This window comes from Argiope bruennichi, chromosome 5, assembly GCF_947563725.1.
Source record: "Argiope bruennichi chromosome 5, qqArgBrue1.1, whole genome shotgun sequence".
NCBI lineage: Eukaryota > Metazoa > Arthropoda > Arachnida > Araneae > Araneidae > Argiope > Argiope bruennichi.
The window spans coordinates 133,881,487-133,901,081 of record NC_079155.1 but is presented as its reverse complement, the minus strand read 5'-3'; the positions used below and the strand labels follow the sequence as shown (position 1 = coordinate 133,901,081).

General features: G+C 31.0%; 2 protein-coding genes across 2 annotated transcripts in view; both read right to left on the bottom strand.

The window, feature by feature from the left end:
• The window catches only part of LOC129968987 (multiple epidermal growth factor-like domains protein 6), a 442,865-nt gene that overhangs the window by 116,873 nt on the left and 306,397 nt on the right, over positions 1 to 19,595 (bottom strand). The gene's annotated exons all lie outside the window — the stretch shown is intronic.
• On the bottom strand, positions 17,403 to 19,249 carry LOC129968988 (probable isocitrate dehydrogenase [NAD] subunit beta, mitochondrial). The gene has a single exon (XM_056083380.1). The coding sequence runs from the start codon at positions 19,185 to 19,187 to the stop codon at positions 18,027 to 18,029; it is 1,161 nt and encodes a 386-aa protein (XP_055939355.1). The 5' UTR covers positions 19,188 to 19,249; the 3' UTR covers positions 17,403 to 18,026.

Here is a 19,595-nt window from a genome sequence, read left to right as displayed (position 1 = left end):
TGAACTGATTTTCCTAATTGTGCCCACAAATTTTCAATCTCATTGATATCTGGAGATTGAGGAGGGGTGTGCAATTGCATTTTACAATTATACAACAATCATAACTTAACTATTTTAGCTGTATGTTTCGGGTCATTATCTTGTTGAAACCGAAAACTTGACCCTAAACCCAAATATTTGATTTTGTCCATGATTCCATCAATGAAAACTAAATTCCCCACTCCTTCTGCAGACACACAGCCCCATAAAAGAAGTGAACCACCTCCATGCTTTTAGGAAAAAGTTCAGAATTGGACTCTCTCCAAATATAACATCAACCATCACTACCAAAAACATTGAACTTACTTTCGTCACTGAATATTACTTGATTCCAGAAGTCCAGAGGTTTTGAAATATGACTTTCAACAAATGAAATTCTTTTCTCTCCATTTACTTTGGAAGTCAATGGTTTTGTTCTGGCCACGCGACCATTATAATTTGCTTTTCGGATTACCCTTCGAATTGTTTCTGCAGAAACACACTTTCCAATTATTCTTGAAGTAAATGTAGCAATTTTTGTAGCACTCACCTTAGGATTGTTTGCTACCTCTCGAATAACTTTTCTCTTGATCGCGGCACTGAGGATTTCTTTTCTTCCTCTTCCAGGTTTATTAGCAATTTGGCTATACATTTTATACTTCTGGATAATTTTTTGAACGCATCCGTGACCGATTTGAATTTTCCTTGCAATTTCTCGTAGAAATTTACCATCTTCAGACAATCGAATAACAAGTTTCCGAATTTCAACATTTGTTTCATTTCTGGAGCTCATTGTGATACCAAAACGTCTGTTTTCGCTTGGAAATCAATGATTGCCAATTAAAGTAGCAAAATGATTTTACTTATTCATTTGAAAATAAATAGTAGTAGTCAAGTAGCATATTTTATAAGGTGTATACTCAATTTTGTGACTTTGGAATTTGTAACTTTGACATAAAAATTACTGTAATAAAAATATTATTGATTCCTCCATTTTGTTTTTTAGCCAAATACTTTTGTTAATTTATATTTTGTCGTTCTTATAAATATTAGCCATAAATAGGAATGTTAAGATCAAAAAGAGAAAAATTAAAGAAGAAAGAGTATAGTGTATACTCAATTTTTGGAGCCACTGTATTCAGCAAAAATGACCAACAGATGCAATTTTAGATATAGTTCATAATTTAAAAACAATTCAGTAAAAATATTGAGATGTGAATAATTTGTTTTGTTTATGTGAAAACAAAATCTCACTGTCACATCAGCATTTCGTATTTTCTGAAAGGCGGTGACAAAAAAAAAAAAAAAAAAAGCACTTTTTTTACGACTTGTAGCAGAGACTTCTAAAATACAGGGTTATGAAATTAAACTTCTCCAACTCAGAGGGACGTGAGGGCATTTTGTGGGTCATAATAATTTGAAATTGGGATAACAGACACTCCAGATCATGTGCCCAAAATCTCTTGAAAAAAAATGCACAAGACATCGCAGTAAGTGGCGCTGCAGGGTGACAAAATGCTCGACGTAATTTCTATATGAGTCTCTTGGTTCTCCACACCCCTTTCCGACTGCAAAGCAACGTGATCCACAGCGGAACACATTAAGTCTTCATTGATTTTATGAACAACGCTATCTTTCAGATGTTGCGGATTGTTCCTCATCTCTACCAGTCTGTCTAGAGACACAGAAATCTACTACCTATCTCTACAATAATAAACTAAAACGAAAAAAAAAAAAGTAAGACACTATGATAAGCATTTGTGGTTTCACAATGCCATATGAGGGAGTTAATTTCAATAACATGCAAACACAAACACAAGCACAGCCAGGAGCTGCATTCTGTATTACAGCAAGAAGTTGTGCAGAGGATTTCGTCAGGAGAACAGAGAGTTTCAGTATACCATAAACCATCCAATGAAATAAGGAAGATGCTGAAAGTAAGGGAAACTCCTGCATCTCTCTTGAGAAGCATCAACTTAATCAAATAGTAGATATGCATTTTATTTAACGAAACATTGTATACCATTTTCGACAAATTTTGAAACGTAGTGAAAACAAATGTCTTAATACAAATTTCTTACAAAAAATATTAATTATAAATAATAAATTAACATTATTAGAAGTTTGATTGAGCGTTTTTTTTAAAGAATGGAACGCATTATCCTATTTTATAATGATCCTACAGGCCGGGATAGCCTGGTTGGTAGGGTGTTGAATTCGCATCCCCTGGGCTGTGAATTTGAACCACGCCGACCGAAATCTCTCCGTGTAGATGATGGTTGGTGCAAGCATAAATCTGTCATAGCCACAAAGTCCTCCAAATCGAGACAATTCCACTGAGGGGTACTGGATCAGAGGTGATCGTTCTCTGATTCATATCTAAATTACGATCTGTGGATGAGTGAATGAAATGTATGAATGAACCGCTCCCCCCGCCGCTAAAAGGACTGTGACACATGAGTAGCTAAGATGCACTCTTGGCCTTAGATGGTACTACTAAAACAAGAGACGCTAAACGTCAGCTTAAAATCGCTAACTTTTACAGAGGGCTCGTCAATGATAAGTGCCATAAGCAGCAGCAACAACATAATGATCCTATCGAAGAATGTATTTAAGTTAACGAGTGAGATTCGAGTGAGATTCATAAACGGATTATGCTCCACCGCAGAACTTGCTTCTTATAGAGACACGCTTCTTATATCCGAGATATCTCTAACTAGATGACACCTTCTTTCCTATTTTTTTATAGTAAAGAAAAAATCATCTAATTAGACATAGGGTTCGGGACAATTAGTTGATATATATGAACTAGGGATTGCAATACCGGTATACCGGGATACTGAATACCGGTATTTTGAGCCATTTATACAATTTTGTAATACCGGTATTCACAAGTTTAAATACCGTTTTTTCGGTATTTACTAGAAATTTTAAAAATTGTCTCCACTATATGTTCAGATATCGCCAACACAGCAAAGTAGTACACGTTTTTGTTTTTATGTCTCCCTAACGGGCGAAATGAATTAGACAGCGAATACAAAGTTGCATCGTACAATCAAGAGAAATGATAAAATATATGATTCATCCAAGGAGGCAGGTCAAAACTAACCTATTACAGCTCCTAGCGATAATGCATACGAGCAGGATTCGTAGTCTGATATTCGTATCTGTGAAAACAAGATTGCAGTTGTGAAGAAAGTGAGTCATATTTCGATATTTTTTAAATTGGTGAGTTTGTTATTCACATTGTATTTGCATATCATACTGTACGGTTCAAAATATTTTTCAGATTTATCATATATATATATATATATATATATATATATATATATATATATATATATATATATATATATATATATATATATATATATATATATATATATATATATATATATATATACTTAAAAATAATAACCCATAATAATGAATAAAAATAACTTTAAAGAATATCAAAAATCAATTGACAATATCAATTGATAATACTTCGGTTTCATTATTTATATGAGGAAAAGAATATGGTGGCTCAGTGTAAAAAAGGTTCAAGAGTTATTAAAGTGAACGGAGGAAGTACAAGCGGAAACATGATACAAATTTGTTATAGAGAAAAGAATCTAATTCCGATGAAGATACAAATTTAAGCACAGTTTCTAAGCCCAAGACATCAGGGATTTTAGATTATTTGGAAAAAATAAAGATAATTTGGATGAAATTATAAGTAAAATGCCAGCATTAGATGATTTGCCATTTCGCGTGTTTTGCACTTCTACTGAATTAAGAAAATTGTTATCCATCAGAGGTTTTAAAAATCTACCAACATCGATTAACACCATAAAAAAAAACTGTTATTAATTACAGTAACGGTGTTCGCAATTCTTTAAAACACGAGCTAATACAATTAAAAGTAAATGGTGAAAAATGTAGTCTTAGATTTGGTGAATGGACAAGTGTAAGAAATAGACGCCATTTTAATATAAATATTCATTTAGAAAAAAAAAATTGGAATATAGAACTTACACGTGTCTCGGGAAATATGCCGCCAGCCTAAAAATGCATGGAAGAGCATAAATCTAAATTAGCGAAGCATGGATTATCCCTGAAAAAATATATTGTATCCGTAACGACTGATGGAGCAAGGTATGAAAAAAAGTTGGAAAGTTGATTGGTGGAAATCAGCAAATGTGCTATGCTCATGGAATTCAATTAGGAGTAATAGATGTATTATATCAACAACAACAAAAAAATAAAAAATAAAATAAATAAATAACAGTAGAATCCAAATACTGTGGATATAGAAACTTCGGATTCCGACTTAGAAGAGAGTGATATTGATGATGAAGATAATGCCAGTGTAATTGTTGAAGAAGATATTGCTAATGAGGATGAAATATTAACCCATCAAGAATTGCTTGCTATAATTTATAAAGTTCGAAAAATTGTTAAGATATTTAAACGTTCCCCTTTTTGTGATTTAAATAAATAAGACGTTTTTTTTTGTGATTCTTTATATACTGTTATAATTTATAAGTTACCATTTCAACTCATGGCAAATAAACATCTTTATTTGCCATAAGTTGTTAGGCAAATAAAGATGTTTATTTGCCATAAGTTGTTATTATTTTATGTGATGTTTACACTCTCTAATAAACACTCTCTGGCAAAAAAAAACAAAGAAACACCTCTGTTTTTTGTTGTTTTTTTTCTAAAATTTCTACTGTCGGTATTAAAACCGGTATCCCGGTATTAAGATCTAAAAAATACCGAATACCAGTATTGAACTTTTGGTCCGATATTGCCATCCCTCATATGAACCGAAGATAAGTCACGCGGCAGTCATCCACTTTTTTTGCATGGTTGAAATATTAAAATAAGATAAATACGGTCATTCAATTGATTTCTTACTATACCTACTCATGAAACGCTATAGTAGCATGACGCAATCAATCCAGTTGTATAGTTAAAGAAAATCAGTTTCAACGTCACGCTTTGGCTTTACTCCATAAAGCTAAACTTTTAAAAACTACTCATGATTCTGACTAATGGAGGTTTTAAATGATATATCATGACCGATTTGGCCATGCCTGCATCTAGTTTGGCGTTGTATCCCCCCCCCCTCACCGCCTTCTCTTCTTGTCGCATTCCAGATAAATAAGTTTAGTTTTATCCATCGCGCAGTGACGGGGACAAATCGTTAAACGAAACGTATACAAACTGCAATCGATGAATGATCTTTTGGCGACCGCTTATAGGACTGAATAAGACTAAGTTATGGAAACGCTTGAACCATTTTAAATATTATCTATAATGTGAAATGGAGCGAAATTTTTATAAATATTTAAAATGATCTAGTGATTATCCACGTGCTTTATTAGAGACATTGTTGTTGAGTGTAATCGGATGAACATTTATGAAAAAAATCACAGAGAAATCATGTTTGTATAAAAATAATATATTTATATCGAAATAAATAATAATTTTTTCGATATTTCGGATCAGATCGGTATTTTGCTGAAATATAACAACTTTCAGAAATAAAAAGATAGTAAGTTTCATCAGTTTTTTTTTTTTTTTTTCAATTTTTAAAACATTTATTGAGTGCGAGAAATCTAAAGAGAAAAGAGTATGATATTTTACAATGATCATTTTAAAAAAGCATCATTACTTGAGCTTAAAGAACAGCGAAACGAAGTGAGGATTGTCTTATCAGAAAGGATTCATTATTCGTGGAACCGTAAAAGGAAGGTCCAAATAGGAATGCTGTGTTTTTTCATAATATAAAGTCTTCGAAGCATGCGTCTGTAGAACGGAAATTGATGATCACTCACTTAAACTTTATGGCTTCTATTCTTTATAATGTCGCTTTGAATGCCGTTGCTTTATTTATTTATTTATTTTACTAAGAAAGGCCTAAATGATGAGTCTATTGGCTTTTTCCTATTTTATATGATACATAGTAAGCACAGAGCACATAACAAATCAGAAACCATTAGGATAGAAATATATAAAAACTGCAGCTAACTGAACATTTGCAGCAATGAGAATCTACGGCAGATGTGACATGAATTCCAAGTTTCGTTTTCTTTTGTACGAAGTATTAAATGCCGAAAAGAAAATCCAACCATTTGAATTACACAATAATATATGTAGTATATGTTTTCCAAGAATTCTTTCATGACTAATGTAAAATAATTCGTAAAACACGATAATGAGCGGGATTCCAGTAATGCACTTCACTTGCATTCATCACAAAACAGAATGTTTTGAATTGACACAGAAGGCCTCGTTTTCCATATTTCATTTATAGTATAATTAGTTCCAATTTCGGTATTATTTCAATCTTTTTTTCCTTGATTAGAACTATTTCAATCAATGTCTGTTCGGCCTGCTGACATAGAAATTCTTGTTCTGTAGATTCAGACCTATTAGATTCTTTTTTATTTAATGCAAAAGTATCTACAGACATGTTTCCATGTGTCCGTTGATTCTGATTCGGAGGATGGGTCCTTGAGCAGTTATTTCAGTAGAAAACTACGTCCATGTTGCAGACATCTTGCTTTAGAAAAAGACTGATGGTCTTTGCAAAGAGTCCATTGGTTGAAAGAAGTCCGATCAATATGAATATGAAATTTCAAGTAAAACAATTAAATTTAATTGTTTGATTTCTTTATTTAAAGAAATATAGTCGGCATATTGTATTGCACGGAAGCCCGTTGTTGTAACATTAAGAATATTATTATATGAATCTTTTTCTCATATTATTTCTTTAATATAAATAATTTACTTCACATTCTAGACCATGAAATTTTATTTAAATCTTCAAAAGAACTTTGTTGTAGAAATTTTGATCATGTTTATTAACACAAAATGAATAATTTTAATACAAAGTATAGCAGTTTTAGACGGGTGCGACGTACTTCGAATGTGCATGATTCAATTAGCTATTTGGACTTGTATATTAGCTTGATATAATTAGCAATGCATTTTATATGAAATATTAATTTGAAGGTAAATATATTTACAGCAAATAATTTTACTCATCACCAAAATTTCCGTTTATTAACTTTTCTTCTTAACTTAATTATATACAAAACTTTTAGAATTTATTTTGTTTATGCATCAAAATTTAGCTCACATGTTATTGAATTTTCTGTCCACTGAGCTGCTATATTCACTTTCAATAAAGTTAGTCCTTTCATGCATTTTCATTTAATTAACGATATTGGTAACTCAATGCCAACATGCAGCATTACAAATAGGTTAAAGACTTTTTTTATTATGCTTAAACATTAAACTTCAAATGCTAATACATTTTCGCGCAGCTCGTCCTATGTTATTATTCCCTAAGCCCTCTTGTTGTGGAGCTACGGATGATTGATTGGATGTCTCTGCCCTTAATGCAAATGTTCAAATATTTAATAAAAAGAATGTTTGCTTTCGCTCATGACTCGATTTTTAAAAGCATAGTTGACGATATTTTGCTTTACTGCCAGTTTTGCTGTAGTCGGATTCCTTTAAAAAAGACAAAGCTACTTATTCTCAGATAATTCCAAATAACCAAATAGTTGGGAAATAAGGATTTGTAAAGACTATATATATATAAATCTCGTGTCACAGTGTTTGTGTTCGTACTTCTCCGAAACGGCTCCACCGTTTTTTATGGAATTTTTTATGTGTATTTGGTAGGTATGAGAATAGATCGTAAAGGTATATTTCATAACGCTAGGTAATTAGGATGGCCCAATGGTGATCGTGCCGTTGGTGAAAAATCACAAATGTCGACGGATATCCACTATATCGTAGAAGAAATACTGATAATGGCGAACAATCATTTAAGCTAAATATTAACAACGCAGACATTGACACTGACAATCGTTGAGTGGTACCATATTCGCCTCTGCTGAGCAAATTATTCAATGCTCATATTAATGTTCAGTTCTGCAGCTCGGTGAAGAGTATAAAATGCATGTTCAAGTATGTGAATAAAGACAGCGATATGGCCGTGTTTCATATTCAAAATACCGATGTGAATGCTCCTCGACTGAATGACAACGACGAAATAATGCACTGCCAAATTGGCCGGTACATCAGCTCCAATGAAGCTGTCTGGCGTATCTTTGGTTTTCCAATTGATGAACGGGTCCCAGCAGTTACACATTTAGCCGTCCATCTTGAAAACGGCCAGCGCGTATTTTTCACCAACGAGACAGCAATTGAGTGTGCCATAAATCCACCAAAAACTACACTCGCCGAATTTTTGGAATTGTGCGGATAGTTCCGGTGCCTTTGCACGAATACTAATCTATTCCGAAGTTAAACGCTATTTCACATGGAATAAAAAAAAAAAAATGGATGCCCCGCAAGCAAGTTACGGCAATTGCCCCGGCCTATTCAAATCAAACTCTTTGGTCCGAGTATATACAGTCAATCCAAGGCAGATTGAGTTCTTCTATCTCTGACTGTTGTTGGTTAATGTCACCAAGTCATTGTCATTCCAAGATATACGCAAAGTGAATGGACAACAATATCTAACATATAAAGATGTATGCCTTGCACTCGGCCTGCTCGAAGACGACAATCATTGGGACGATATGCTTGCTGAAGCACCATTGGGCTGTACAGCAACACAAATCCGTTTATTATTCGCTATAGTGTAGACTACATGTTTCTCGGGACAAGCAGACACGTTGTGGGATAAGCACAAAGATTCAATGTCTGACGATATATTGCATCGAGTTCGTACACGGTGCAATCTAACGATTATATTCAGCGACGCTATGTACAATGAAGCATTGATTGCTATCAAAGATCTTTGCGTTGTCATTGCCAATTTACCACTCAGTCTTTTCGGTATGAGTTCGCCAAATCGAAGTGCACCTGATTTAATGGGCACCAAAATGAATCGTGAACTGCAGTACGATACTGCAGAAATGGCAACGATTGTTACTCACAATGTCCCATTACTGACGCATGAACAAAAAATCATTTACGACCGCATTATGCTGGCAGTTTCGGCGGGACAAGGTGGATTCTTTTTTTTTTTTTTTTGGATGCACTAGGTGGAACTGACACAACCTTTCTCATTTCGCTAATTCTCGCCGAAATACGATCTAATAACGGTATCGCATTGGCCATTGCATCATCTGGCATTGCAGCAACTTAATTGAATAGAAGCAGAACAGCTCATTCAGCATTTAAGCTGCCACTGAATATTCAAAATAACCCAGACGCAGTGTGCAACATAAAAAAACAATCGTCTATGGCCACAACACTGAAAAAAATGCAAGATTATCATGTGGGATGAATGCACTTTGGCACACAAACATTCTCTTGAGGCGGTGAACAGAACACTCAAAGATACAAAAAACAACAAAAAACTATTCGGTGGCACTCTGTTACTGCTTTCTGGTAATTTCATTCATTAATTCATTTGCCGTCATTCCACGTTCAACGTACGCTGACGAGATCAACGCTTGCTTAAAATCATCGCTACTGTGGCGTAAAGTTGAAAAAGTCCAGCTAAAAACAAACATGCGCGTCCAAATGCTACAAGATCCATCTGCTGACACATTCTCGGACCAATTGTTAGATATCGGCGATGGAAAAGTCGCTGTTTGTGAAAATACTGGATGTATAAAATTGCCCACTAATTTCTGCATTATCGTTGATTCGCAAAATACTCTCATTGAGCTCATATTTCCCGATGTACGCACATAATACATAAATCATGCGTTGCTAGCAGAAAGAGACATTTTGGAAGCAAAAAATGTGGACGTCGATGATTTAAACTTCAAGATACAGCAGTCGTTGCTAGGCGACTTGGTATCATACAAATCGATCGATACAGTTTGCGATGCTAACGAAGCTGTAAATTATCCAACAGAGTTTTTGAACTCACTAGATTTGCCAGGCATGTCACCACACCTTCTACGACTGAAAGCTGGATCTTCGGTTATTTTACTTCGGAATTTAAACCCACCACGGCTGTGCAATGGCACGCGGTTGATCATTAAAAAATTGATGAAAAACGTTATCGAAGAGACCATTTTGTATGACTAATTCTGAGCCGAAAATGTTTTGCTGCCACGAATTCCAATAATTCTTGCAGACGTGCCAATTGAATTTAAACGTGTTCACTTTCCTATTAGATTGGCATTCGCAATGACAATAAGTTGCAAGGCCAGACGATGTCTTTTTGCGGCTTAGATTTGGGCACACCATGTTTTTCACACGGGCAATTATACGTGGCATGCTCTCGCGAGGGCAAACCATCGAGCTTATTTGTGTTGGATAAAGACGGACTGACAAAAAATATCGTACACTCAGTTACTCTTTGAAATGAATATTGATTTTCTTTATTTCATTTTTATACTTTAGGATAAAAAAATATATAACTTTTTCGCTTTTTGTTTAACTTTTAAGAGATCAAACAATGTATATGTTCAATATGTTAATGAAATACATTGTATTGAGAAAATGAATGGATGGAGTTTTTTTGTTTTTATCAGCGATCATCGTCTTCAGCGCTCCATTCCTCTTTCTGTCATAGATCCCATCCCCACGCATTTACAATACATTTGTTATTTTTTAATTAACAACCAAAATATTCACTAGAAATAATTTATATGGCAGAACAACGTTTGCCGGGTCAGCTAGTATATATATATATATAGCAATGCAGAGGCTCGGATTTGTTCCCACCAATTCAAAAAAAGCGAACATCGTCGTGACTTTGAATTGCTTTGTTTTCATGCAAGAGAAAGTAAAAAACTCTCAACATAAAATTTACCATCAAGTGAAATCAAGAATCAAAAAGTTAATCAGTTTGAGAGAGGAACTTCAAATTAAACTAGAACACTATTTTTTGAAAAATGCCGAGGACTGACTTCTAGAAATGCATTAAAACGAGCTTGGAAACTCTTCTTGGACTTACTGTCATCGAAGTATTCTAATTAAATGTATTTAATATAAATTTTGTTATAAATTATTCCATCTAAAACATAATCTTATGTAACCATTTAATATAATAAATACTGATAATCAAATTGGATGAAAGATTTAAAATTACGTATATATATAAAAATGCAATGTATATATATGTGTGTATTTCAGTTACAAATTATACGATGAAAGCAATAATTTTTTAAAAAATTGGTGATTTTGTTCATATTTATACAAAATAGTTTAAAGAAATTTTTCAAAAATATTTCATTAAATTCAATGAAGTGAAACCTTATTTAAGCCAATGTGTAGTTTATGTCTACAAGTAAAATTATTCTAAATTATTCAATTTCTTAAAAGTCAGCCACTGTTTTAACTAATTTTTTGAAACTGAATTATAAGTTAAAAATTTTAGATGCAATTATCTACTTATACTTTGCATAAAGACCAAATCAGAAAAAAATATTCTTAATAACTCTTTAAAATATTCTAAATTTTGATCCATTCAAAGCATTTGATTTAATCTTAACATCTTCAAAGAAAATAATAGTAATAATAAGCTAAGAAAATATTTTCTGTTGCTAACTTGATATTTATTTCATTTGATATCTTCCACACATTTATTCTTTATGAGCCAAAAAACGTACATAGCTATTCTTTCGAACATTTTGATGTTAAATATATTGTTTAATTAAGTTGGAATTTTTAATCGTAATTCTTTGAATCAGTAAACAAAATTCCAGTAAGATATCATGTAAATTATGTAGCTACGACACAAAATTTCGAGATTTACTGGATTACTTGCAGTATAAACATTTCTCTTTTAAGATTAAATTTAAAATATTAGATTAACAGGCTGAGAATTACACAAATATATAGTGTAATGAACAAAATAGACAATAAGCTTTTAAAATAGAACATGTCAAATATCTATCAAAAATTGGAGTCTAAATGTATTTACTAAATAAAGAACGATACACATATAAAAGATTTAATGAGTATTTTTTGCAGTCAATAATCTGACAAACCAGTTGGTCTCTAAATACAACTAGTTCACAATGTATAAAACAAAAGAGGAAAATACACACATTCATATAATATTTTCTCCTGCAAAACATTCTTGTTCAAAAAGTTTTTCACCAGAATTTTTAAAGTTTTTAGCCTGCCTTCCAATACTCAATAATATAAGAAAAACTTGCAGAATTTATGAACTGAAAAAGCGCACTGACTAATTCACCATTTCTTACCATTTTGGTATAAAATTCAAGACATTTCAAAATGCAATAATCTATTAATGCTTTAAAATCACAGAGTTATATTCATTTAGTTATATAGATCTATTCAAAAAATGTAAATTAACAAAATGGCATCATCAGAAAGAACATTATTAATGAATGAAAGATTGTTGCCACCATGTTTGATAGCTTCATAAATATTCAATGAAACACTAATTTTTCCAATTTCATAATGCTTAATTATACAATCAACAAAAATCAAATTTTGAATCAAAAAGGCTCTAAGGATTTTGATTCCTCTCCTCCCAACCATACCAAGAAAAAGCATATGAAATATAACTTGCAAAGAAATCACTATCATTTTTTTGTCACAACTTGACAAGATTAATAGTGCATTAATATGATTTTAAAGAGTAATTATTAAACTGATAAATCAAGCTTCTCCAAATTCTATATATTACACAATGACAAAAATATGATGACTTCTAAAAGTATTAATTTATTAAATTAAAAGTGAAAATCTATCAATAATTTATATGCTTTAGAAGCCCAAAACAGTTTAAAAGATTCCCCTCGAATATTACAAAGGGTAAGGAAAGTTTAAGCAAAGGTTTTAAAATAATTTGATAAATAATTATTTTTGTATTATTTAAACATTACGATTCCACACAAAAAAAAAGTTTATCATTACGATTTCAATTCAAAAGTTTAAGTTACGATTTCAATTGGGTAAAAATAATATTGATGTTTTAGATAAATGTATTTATTTCCCTCCTAATGATAATCTGAAATAATTTAATTTTGTAGATTTCTTTTAAAATTACTAACAGATTATGGAAAAAATAAGTTTCCAATAACATTTAAAAATCATTTGGTACAGTTAATATTTTCTTCCAAATTAAAAATGAAGCTGCAAATATTAACTGAACTATTAAAGTTTTTATGATTATTGATATGAAGGTGAAATGCATATAAAATTTTTTTTGTCATAACTCAATAAATTATTATCATACAGACATTATTTTTACACTATCTCACAAGAAAAAGAAAAAGGGTGAAAAAAAAATGCATTAACTTTCCAGAACAGATTTGCATTTTTTGTACAATTTTTCTTTAGTTTCTAAACAACTTTTCAAGTTAATTTAAACAAAATCTGTACCAGTTCCTTTTGTTGTGGAAACATTAAATGTATTTCACTGTTTGATTATAACAATCAGTCGCACATTTTTATCAATATTTAGTTTCTTTTTTTCGAACAATTTTTTTTTTACATATATGTAAAAATTTTAATATTTATAAGCAGTAATTCAGCATTAAATCAGTCTTTTGAAATTGTTATATTTAAGAAAAAAAACTGTTTGGTTGAATTTTCCATATTATTTTAGCATTTTTAAAATTTTAATGCATCTATTTGTCACATACACACTTTCTTTATATTTGAATTCATTGAATAAGATTTCATTTCACTTCACAAATTTGTCAATTTTTATTGCATTATTATATTTTTTATACACATGTTTCAAAGACATATATTTTTTTTTTAATTTGTTGACGGAATTCCCTCTTTGCTTTCATTTTTTAACAGATTTTTACCCTTTCTTTAACTCTGCAATGTCTAGAATTGAGACATTTTCTTTTTTCGTTAAATGTTATTGTCATATCATCAGGCTCAAAATCCAAATACTGGGTTTTGATTAAACATTATAGAAAATTTTAAATATTAAGGATCCTGAAATAGAATAGATATGAACATGGATCATAAAACATGCACGATGCCAAAAACATTTTCATAAAAAAAGTAAGCATAACCAAAAATATTTTCTACATAGTATATGTTTACTGACATGTGCATTCTTCAATGCACATGCTACATTTTACTTTGTAAAAAGTATTTTCTCTAGCACTATCCGAATTCATATTTGTAGGAAATCTGTTTTTAGTAACTTTTAATATTAATATATATATGTGTGTGTGTATTCTTACATCAATTATTAAATCAAGTAGAAACATCAAAAACAAAAGAGCAAATTCATTGGCTTCTTTTCAAATTAATTTTTAAAAATCTAAAGATGACATAAAAACTTAATTTTTCTCAAATGCCAAATTATATATAGTCAATTTCTACATTGGAAACTCCAAGCTGTCTCCATTTGAGATTAAAAATGATAATTATCTAAAAATGTTAAGATTAAATATTGATTACATAAGGTCTTAAAATTTAAAAAATTAAATATAAAAATTGCATGATATAAAAGAATATGAATTTTGCATTTTCTTAACTGCATAGAACACATAAATGCTGGCAGAGCCACAGGTACAGCAATTACACATATTAATAATATTACAATTATGTTTAATAAAAAAAAAATATTGCCTCTTAATTATAATTTTAATAAAATAAATCGATCTAAAATATCTACACACAAAAAGTATTTCATTTTAAGAATGCCATTAATTAACTAGAACTTAGCCTTACTTCCTACCATAAAAATAAACCTACGATCAACAAGTTCTATAGAATTGAGAAAACAACCAGATTTAAGAATTTACCTCCACATTTACTCCTTAGAATTGAAATTATTACATCTATCAGAGTTTATATTCTTAACTTATAAATAAAATTTCATTGATGAAATCATTAGTACTGCTAAGTTATGCAAGGTGCCATCTATTTGTTCTTGCATATATAACAGAACTAGTCAGATTCAGAAAACTTGTTCCCATCTCAGATATTTACATAAATTTAAAGTAACTTGAATACAATCACTGACTACAAATAAATCATGAGTGAGCTGAAATCTAAAAAATGACTAAACTGAGATTCATAAATTGTATGAAAATTTTTATAACTTTTTTCTTTCAAATAAAGTGCCAGCACAGTCCTTTCCTTCTTTGTACAGGACTTTTGACTAACCCTTTAATAATCAATAATTCTATTTCCCATAAGTAACTAATCAGCCTAAATCCCCTCTAATCATTTGAATATAGATTTATTTTCTTGTCTTATATTGCTTTAAATGTTTTTAGATAATTTTTTTAGGATAAAATTTCTCTTTGATGTAACAAACATAACAGTTGTGTATAGAACTTCTACATTACAGCATCTTAAAATAGTAATCAATTGATTATTCAGATTTATCATCCACAATAATTAGCTACTAAAAAAATAAAGGAGAAGCACATAAAAAGTACAAGGACTCAAAAGTTTTTACATCCCAAATCAGAAACTTTTGTTATATTAAAGAAATTTTTTTTAAATAATAATGGACATTTTTATCCGTTTTCCTAATTTGCCTTTACATTGTTTTTATTTGAATATGCTAAAAAGATAATGCTTTGCAAGTGTATATATATATATATATATATATATATATATATATATATATATATATATATATATATATATATATATATAAACATTCAATTTTTTTTTTTTTTTTTTTTTTTTTACCATACATCCATAAACTGTTACAAAATTTAAATATTGACTCAAACTCATTTCCATCAAACCTTTTCATATGTTTCCCTCCACCAATTTTTATGCAACTCATTTTTAGTCTTATAAAAGTATAAAGCAATGCAAGACTGTCCTATTGATTATCATAATAAAGGGAAAAATTCAAACTGGTTTTTAAATTAGCAGTCTTATATTATACAATAATTTTAGTTTTACTTTCTGTTGACTCTCATATTTTGTTCTAGTTAAAATTTGTAAGTAAAATCCACATTTTGTTGATTTTACTTATGAACAGTTGTTTTTTCCTGTCAATTGACATTTGGAAAGTTAATTCCAAAATTTAAAACTCTTTTCAAAGAAATTAATACTCCACTTATGTAAAATCAAATGCTGATTTGTCTTGCTCTCTACCTCAATCTTCTCCCAGAAATTTGTTTTAGATTTAATTAGAATAACTAAATTACTGATTTATTGTTTGTAAAAGCTACTCTCTATGTAATAGTTCATTAGATTACAGTAATGATACCTATTTTACTTTAAATCAATATAATAAATATTGTTAAAAAACACTTATTGGTAGACTAAATGGCAAAATTTTTTTATCTTTAATTTATAATTCTTTATTATAATTAATAGTAAATCTTGTACAAATTTTATCTCAAATTCATTAAACAACATATATGCATCAACATGCAAATTACAGCAATAGTTCATAATAATCAATTAATAATTAAATTTCTGAATATGTTAAAGTAATAGTGTATTGTTATCAGGAACACATAGGTGTAACAATTTCAAAATATAAGCATATAAAAAGTGGAGTAAAAAATTAACTATAAAATGCAATCTTCCCCAAAATAAAACCAATTAAGTGTATAAATAAACATAATCAAAATGTATAAAAAAGGCTTATTCCTCAATTAGGATGTAATGGCAATAGTAATCATTGTAGCTCTATCTGTCAACTTTTGCAGAATTATTTTAGTTTCAAAGACAGAAAAAAATACATTACTTTCAACGATCCCCTTCCAATAGCATTTCAGTAATTCTTACAAAGTAAGTTTTGAGACAGATGGAATGCACTAGAGAAAAAGAACCTATATCAAACCAAAGTATGATAATGAAACAGAAGAAAATCCATAAATCTGAAACCCTTCAGATTTAATAAATACATATAACATGTATTCTCATAAAGGTTAAAATAGAAGAATTATATTTCTATGGTTCACTTCCATATTATTCATATCAAATTAAGAACCAAAATTTATATCCTTGCAATAAAAAAAATTCATTTTTAACTTCTGTTTAAAAAAACTCTTCAATGAAGCAATAAAGCAGATGTGTCCATTCTCTATTAATTTAATTTAATTGCACTTTAATTTCAGTCAGTTTTTATAATGTTTATACCAAGTTCTGCTTTCACAATGTTCATGAATTAGAACCTTGTAAAATAAAATTTTCATAGAATTCCCCAGTATTTAAAACCTGCCAGGTAATTTCCTCCCACTCCATCCTTGTTTTGATCATATTAAATCTACAGCAGATTGTTTACAGATTATACAGAATATTTTTTTTTAATTTTTAGTTTCTATCATATGAATTAGAAGTAATAAGTGGAAAAAGACAAAATGTCTTTTTCCTGCCTCCTCAAATAATATTTGCTAAATCACTGACTTAATCAGAACCCAACCCAACTTTTTAAATTAAAAAAAAAAGCTATGAACATACAATTTTTCAGAAATAAATGAGAAATATCACAGGCATTCAATAATTTAATTTCAGGCTATACAAACACAACTTATCTACAAGCAATATATTTTAAAGTATGCAGCAGATATTGAATTTGCATGTTTCACTGGTATTATTAAAATTACAGAAGGAAAAAAATTGTACAATACAAATAAGTTTGATACAAATAATCCCTCCCTCCCCCAAAGGTACAGTTAAAGTATTGCAAATTGAATTTCCTTCTTTAAAAAAAATAAAAGGTAAATTTTTGGAAGCAGCAATTTTAAAGTGACTTAAGAACTTTTATACAATTTAAAAATATACTTATGAAAGTTTAGGAAATGTAAATGGGAGAATAACGGTAAAATTCTACCTTGCATTTAATGATAGATTTAATCTATAAATATAGAACACATAAATTTTTTTGCAAAAATGTCTAGCTCATTATGTATTGGTACGAGACTAGATTATTTTTTATCACACTCAGTATCTCGATCATGGTAGAGATTATTTCACTCTTCTTCATAAAATATCCTAACAAACAGCAACAACAGTTTTCTGAAAATTCCATTTTTTGATCTAAATACTCTTACATGATCATCTGTGACTATTCTATGCTGTCAATGACTATTCTACATATTTCAAATAGTCTAATGAGGAAGATGTTCGATAACAGCCTGTGTGAAATCGGTTGTACTAGAATATCCACCTAGATCTCTGGTTCGTATCTTTCCTTCTTTTAAAACTTTTTCTACAGCCTCTGCAATCAAGTTTGCATAGTACATCAAATTCACATGACGCAACATACCGACAGCACAAAACAGCATTGCAGTAGGGTTAGCAATATTTTTTCCAACTGCATGACCAAAAGTGTGACGAGCACCAGGTTCATGGATGACGCAGTCAGAACTGTAGCTGGCACCGGGAACTAAACCGGCACCACCAACTAGGCCAGCTGCCAAATTATCAATAATATTACCATAAAGATTTGGCATCACCATCACATCAAATTGCTCAGGATGAGCCACGAGTTGCATGCAGGTGTTATCAATGATCATGTTGGAGAATTCAATCTGTGGATACAGCTCAGCGACTTCTTCACAACAGCGGAGAAATAAACCATCACCCAGTTTCATAATATTTGCCTTGTGGACAGCCGTTACCTTCTTCCTGCCGCGTTTTGTAGCATAGTCGAAAGCAAATTTGGCAATCCTTTGCGATTTTTCCTTAGTGACAATCTTGAGGCACTCAATCACACCAGGGATGCTTTCGTGCTCCAAAGCACTGTATTCACCCTCTGTTGATTCACGGATGATAACAAAATCGAGATTGCTGTGCCGTGTCTTGACACCAGGGAACGTACGCACGTGTACAACATTGGCAAATAGATCCAGCTCTTTACGAAGTTTCATGTTGAGTGTTTGCAGCTCACCTGTATGAGTGCTGAAGGGTGACTGTAAAGTTCCTTTGAGGGCGACGCCATTTTTCTGCAGTGATTGAATAACTTCTTCCACTGAAACACTCATAGATTGATGAACTTCGCTGAGAAACAATTCCTCGAAATCAACTGGAACACTAATGGCTTGGAATACATCTTTTACCGATTGGCATAGTTCGGGGCCGACTCCGTCACCTGGAATCAAAGTGCATTTCACACGGTTATGTGTTTGGGAAGCGCTTTTTGCTTGCTCTTCACTGTATACCGGCGACCAATACAACGTGCGAAGATGCCTTGCAGCGACATTAAGCTGTATTTTATTAAAGAGAGCCACTCCTTTGCTAAGATTATACAGACATTTGCGAGTCGCCATAATGTTTTCGTAGCTCAAGAACAGAAAAGGTCGTTTCTGCGTTACACAGCTTAGAAAAGGCACAGTCGATAAATGAAATCCCACCCGCAGCCAGATTCGCCTCTACTAACAAACAGCCAATCAGAGTACTTGACGTCATAGGCGCTCCTCATTTTCTCGGAAGCGTTGCGTTAGGAAAGATCGCGGAACAATATTTTTTAAACACAGATTACATTGTATTACGTGTTTCTATTAATTTTTTGGAATGAATAAAATCAAATGCAACAGAATTTTTATGAAAAATACGGAACAAAGATTTCATGCATATACCATTTCGTATGACACATTTAAAAAAAATTTGAATTCATATCGTACCAGTGAAGTGGATATTATATGTTAAATGAACAATTGTTATGTTATATGAATATG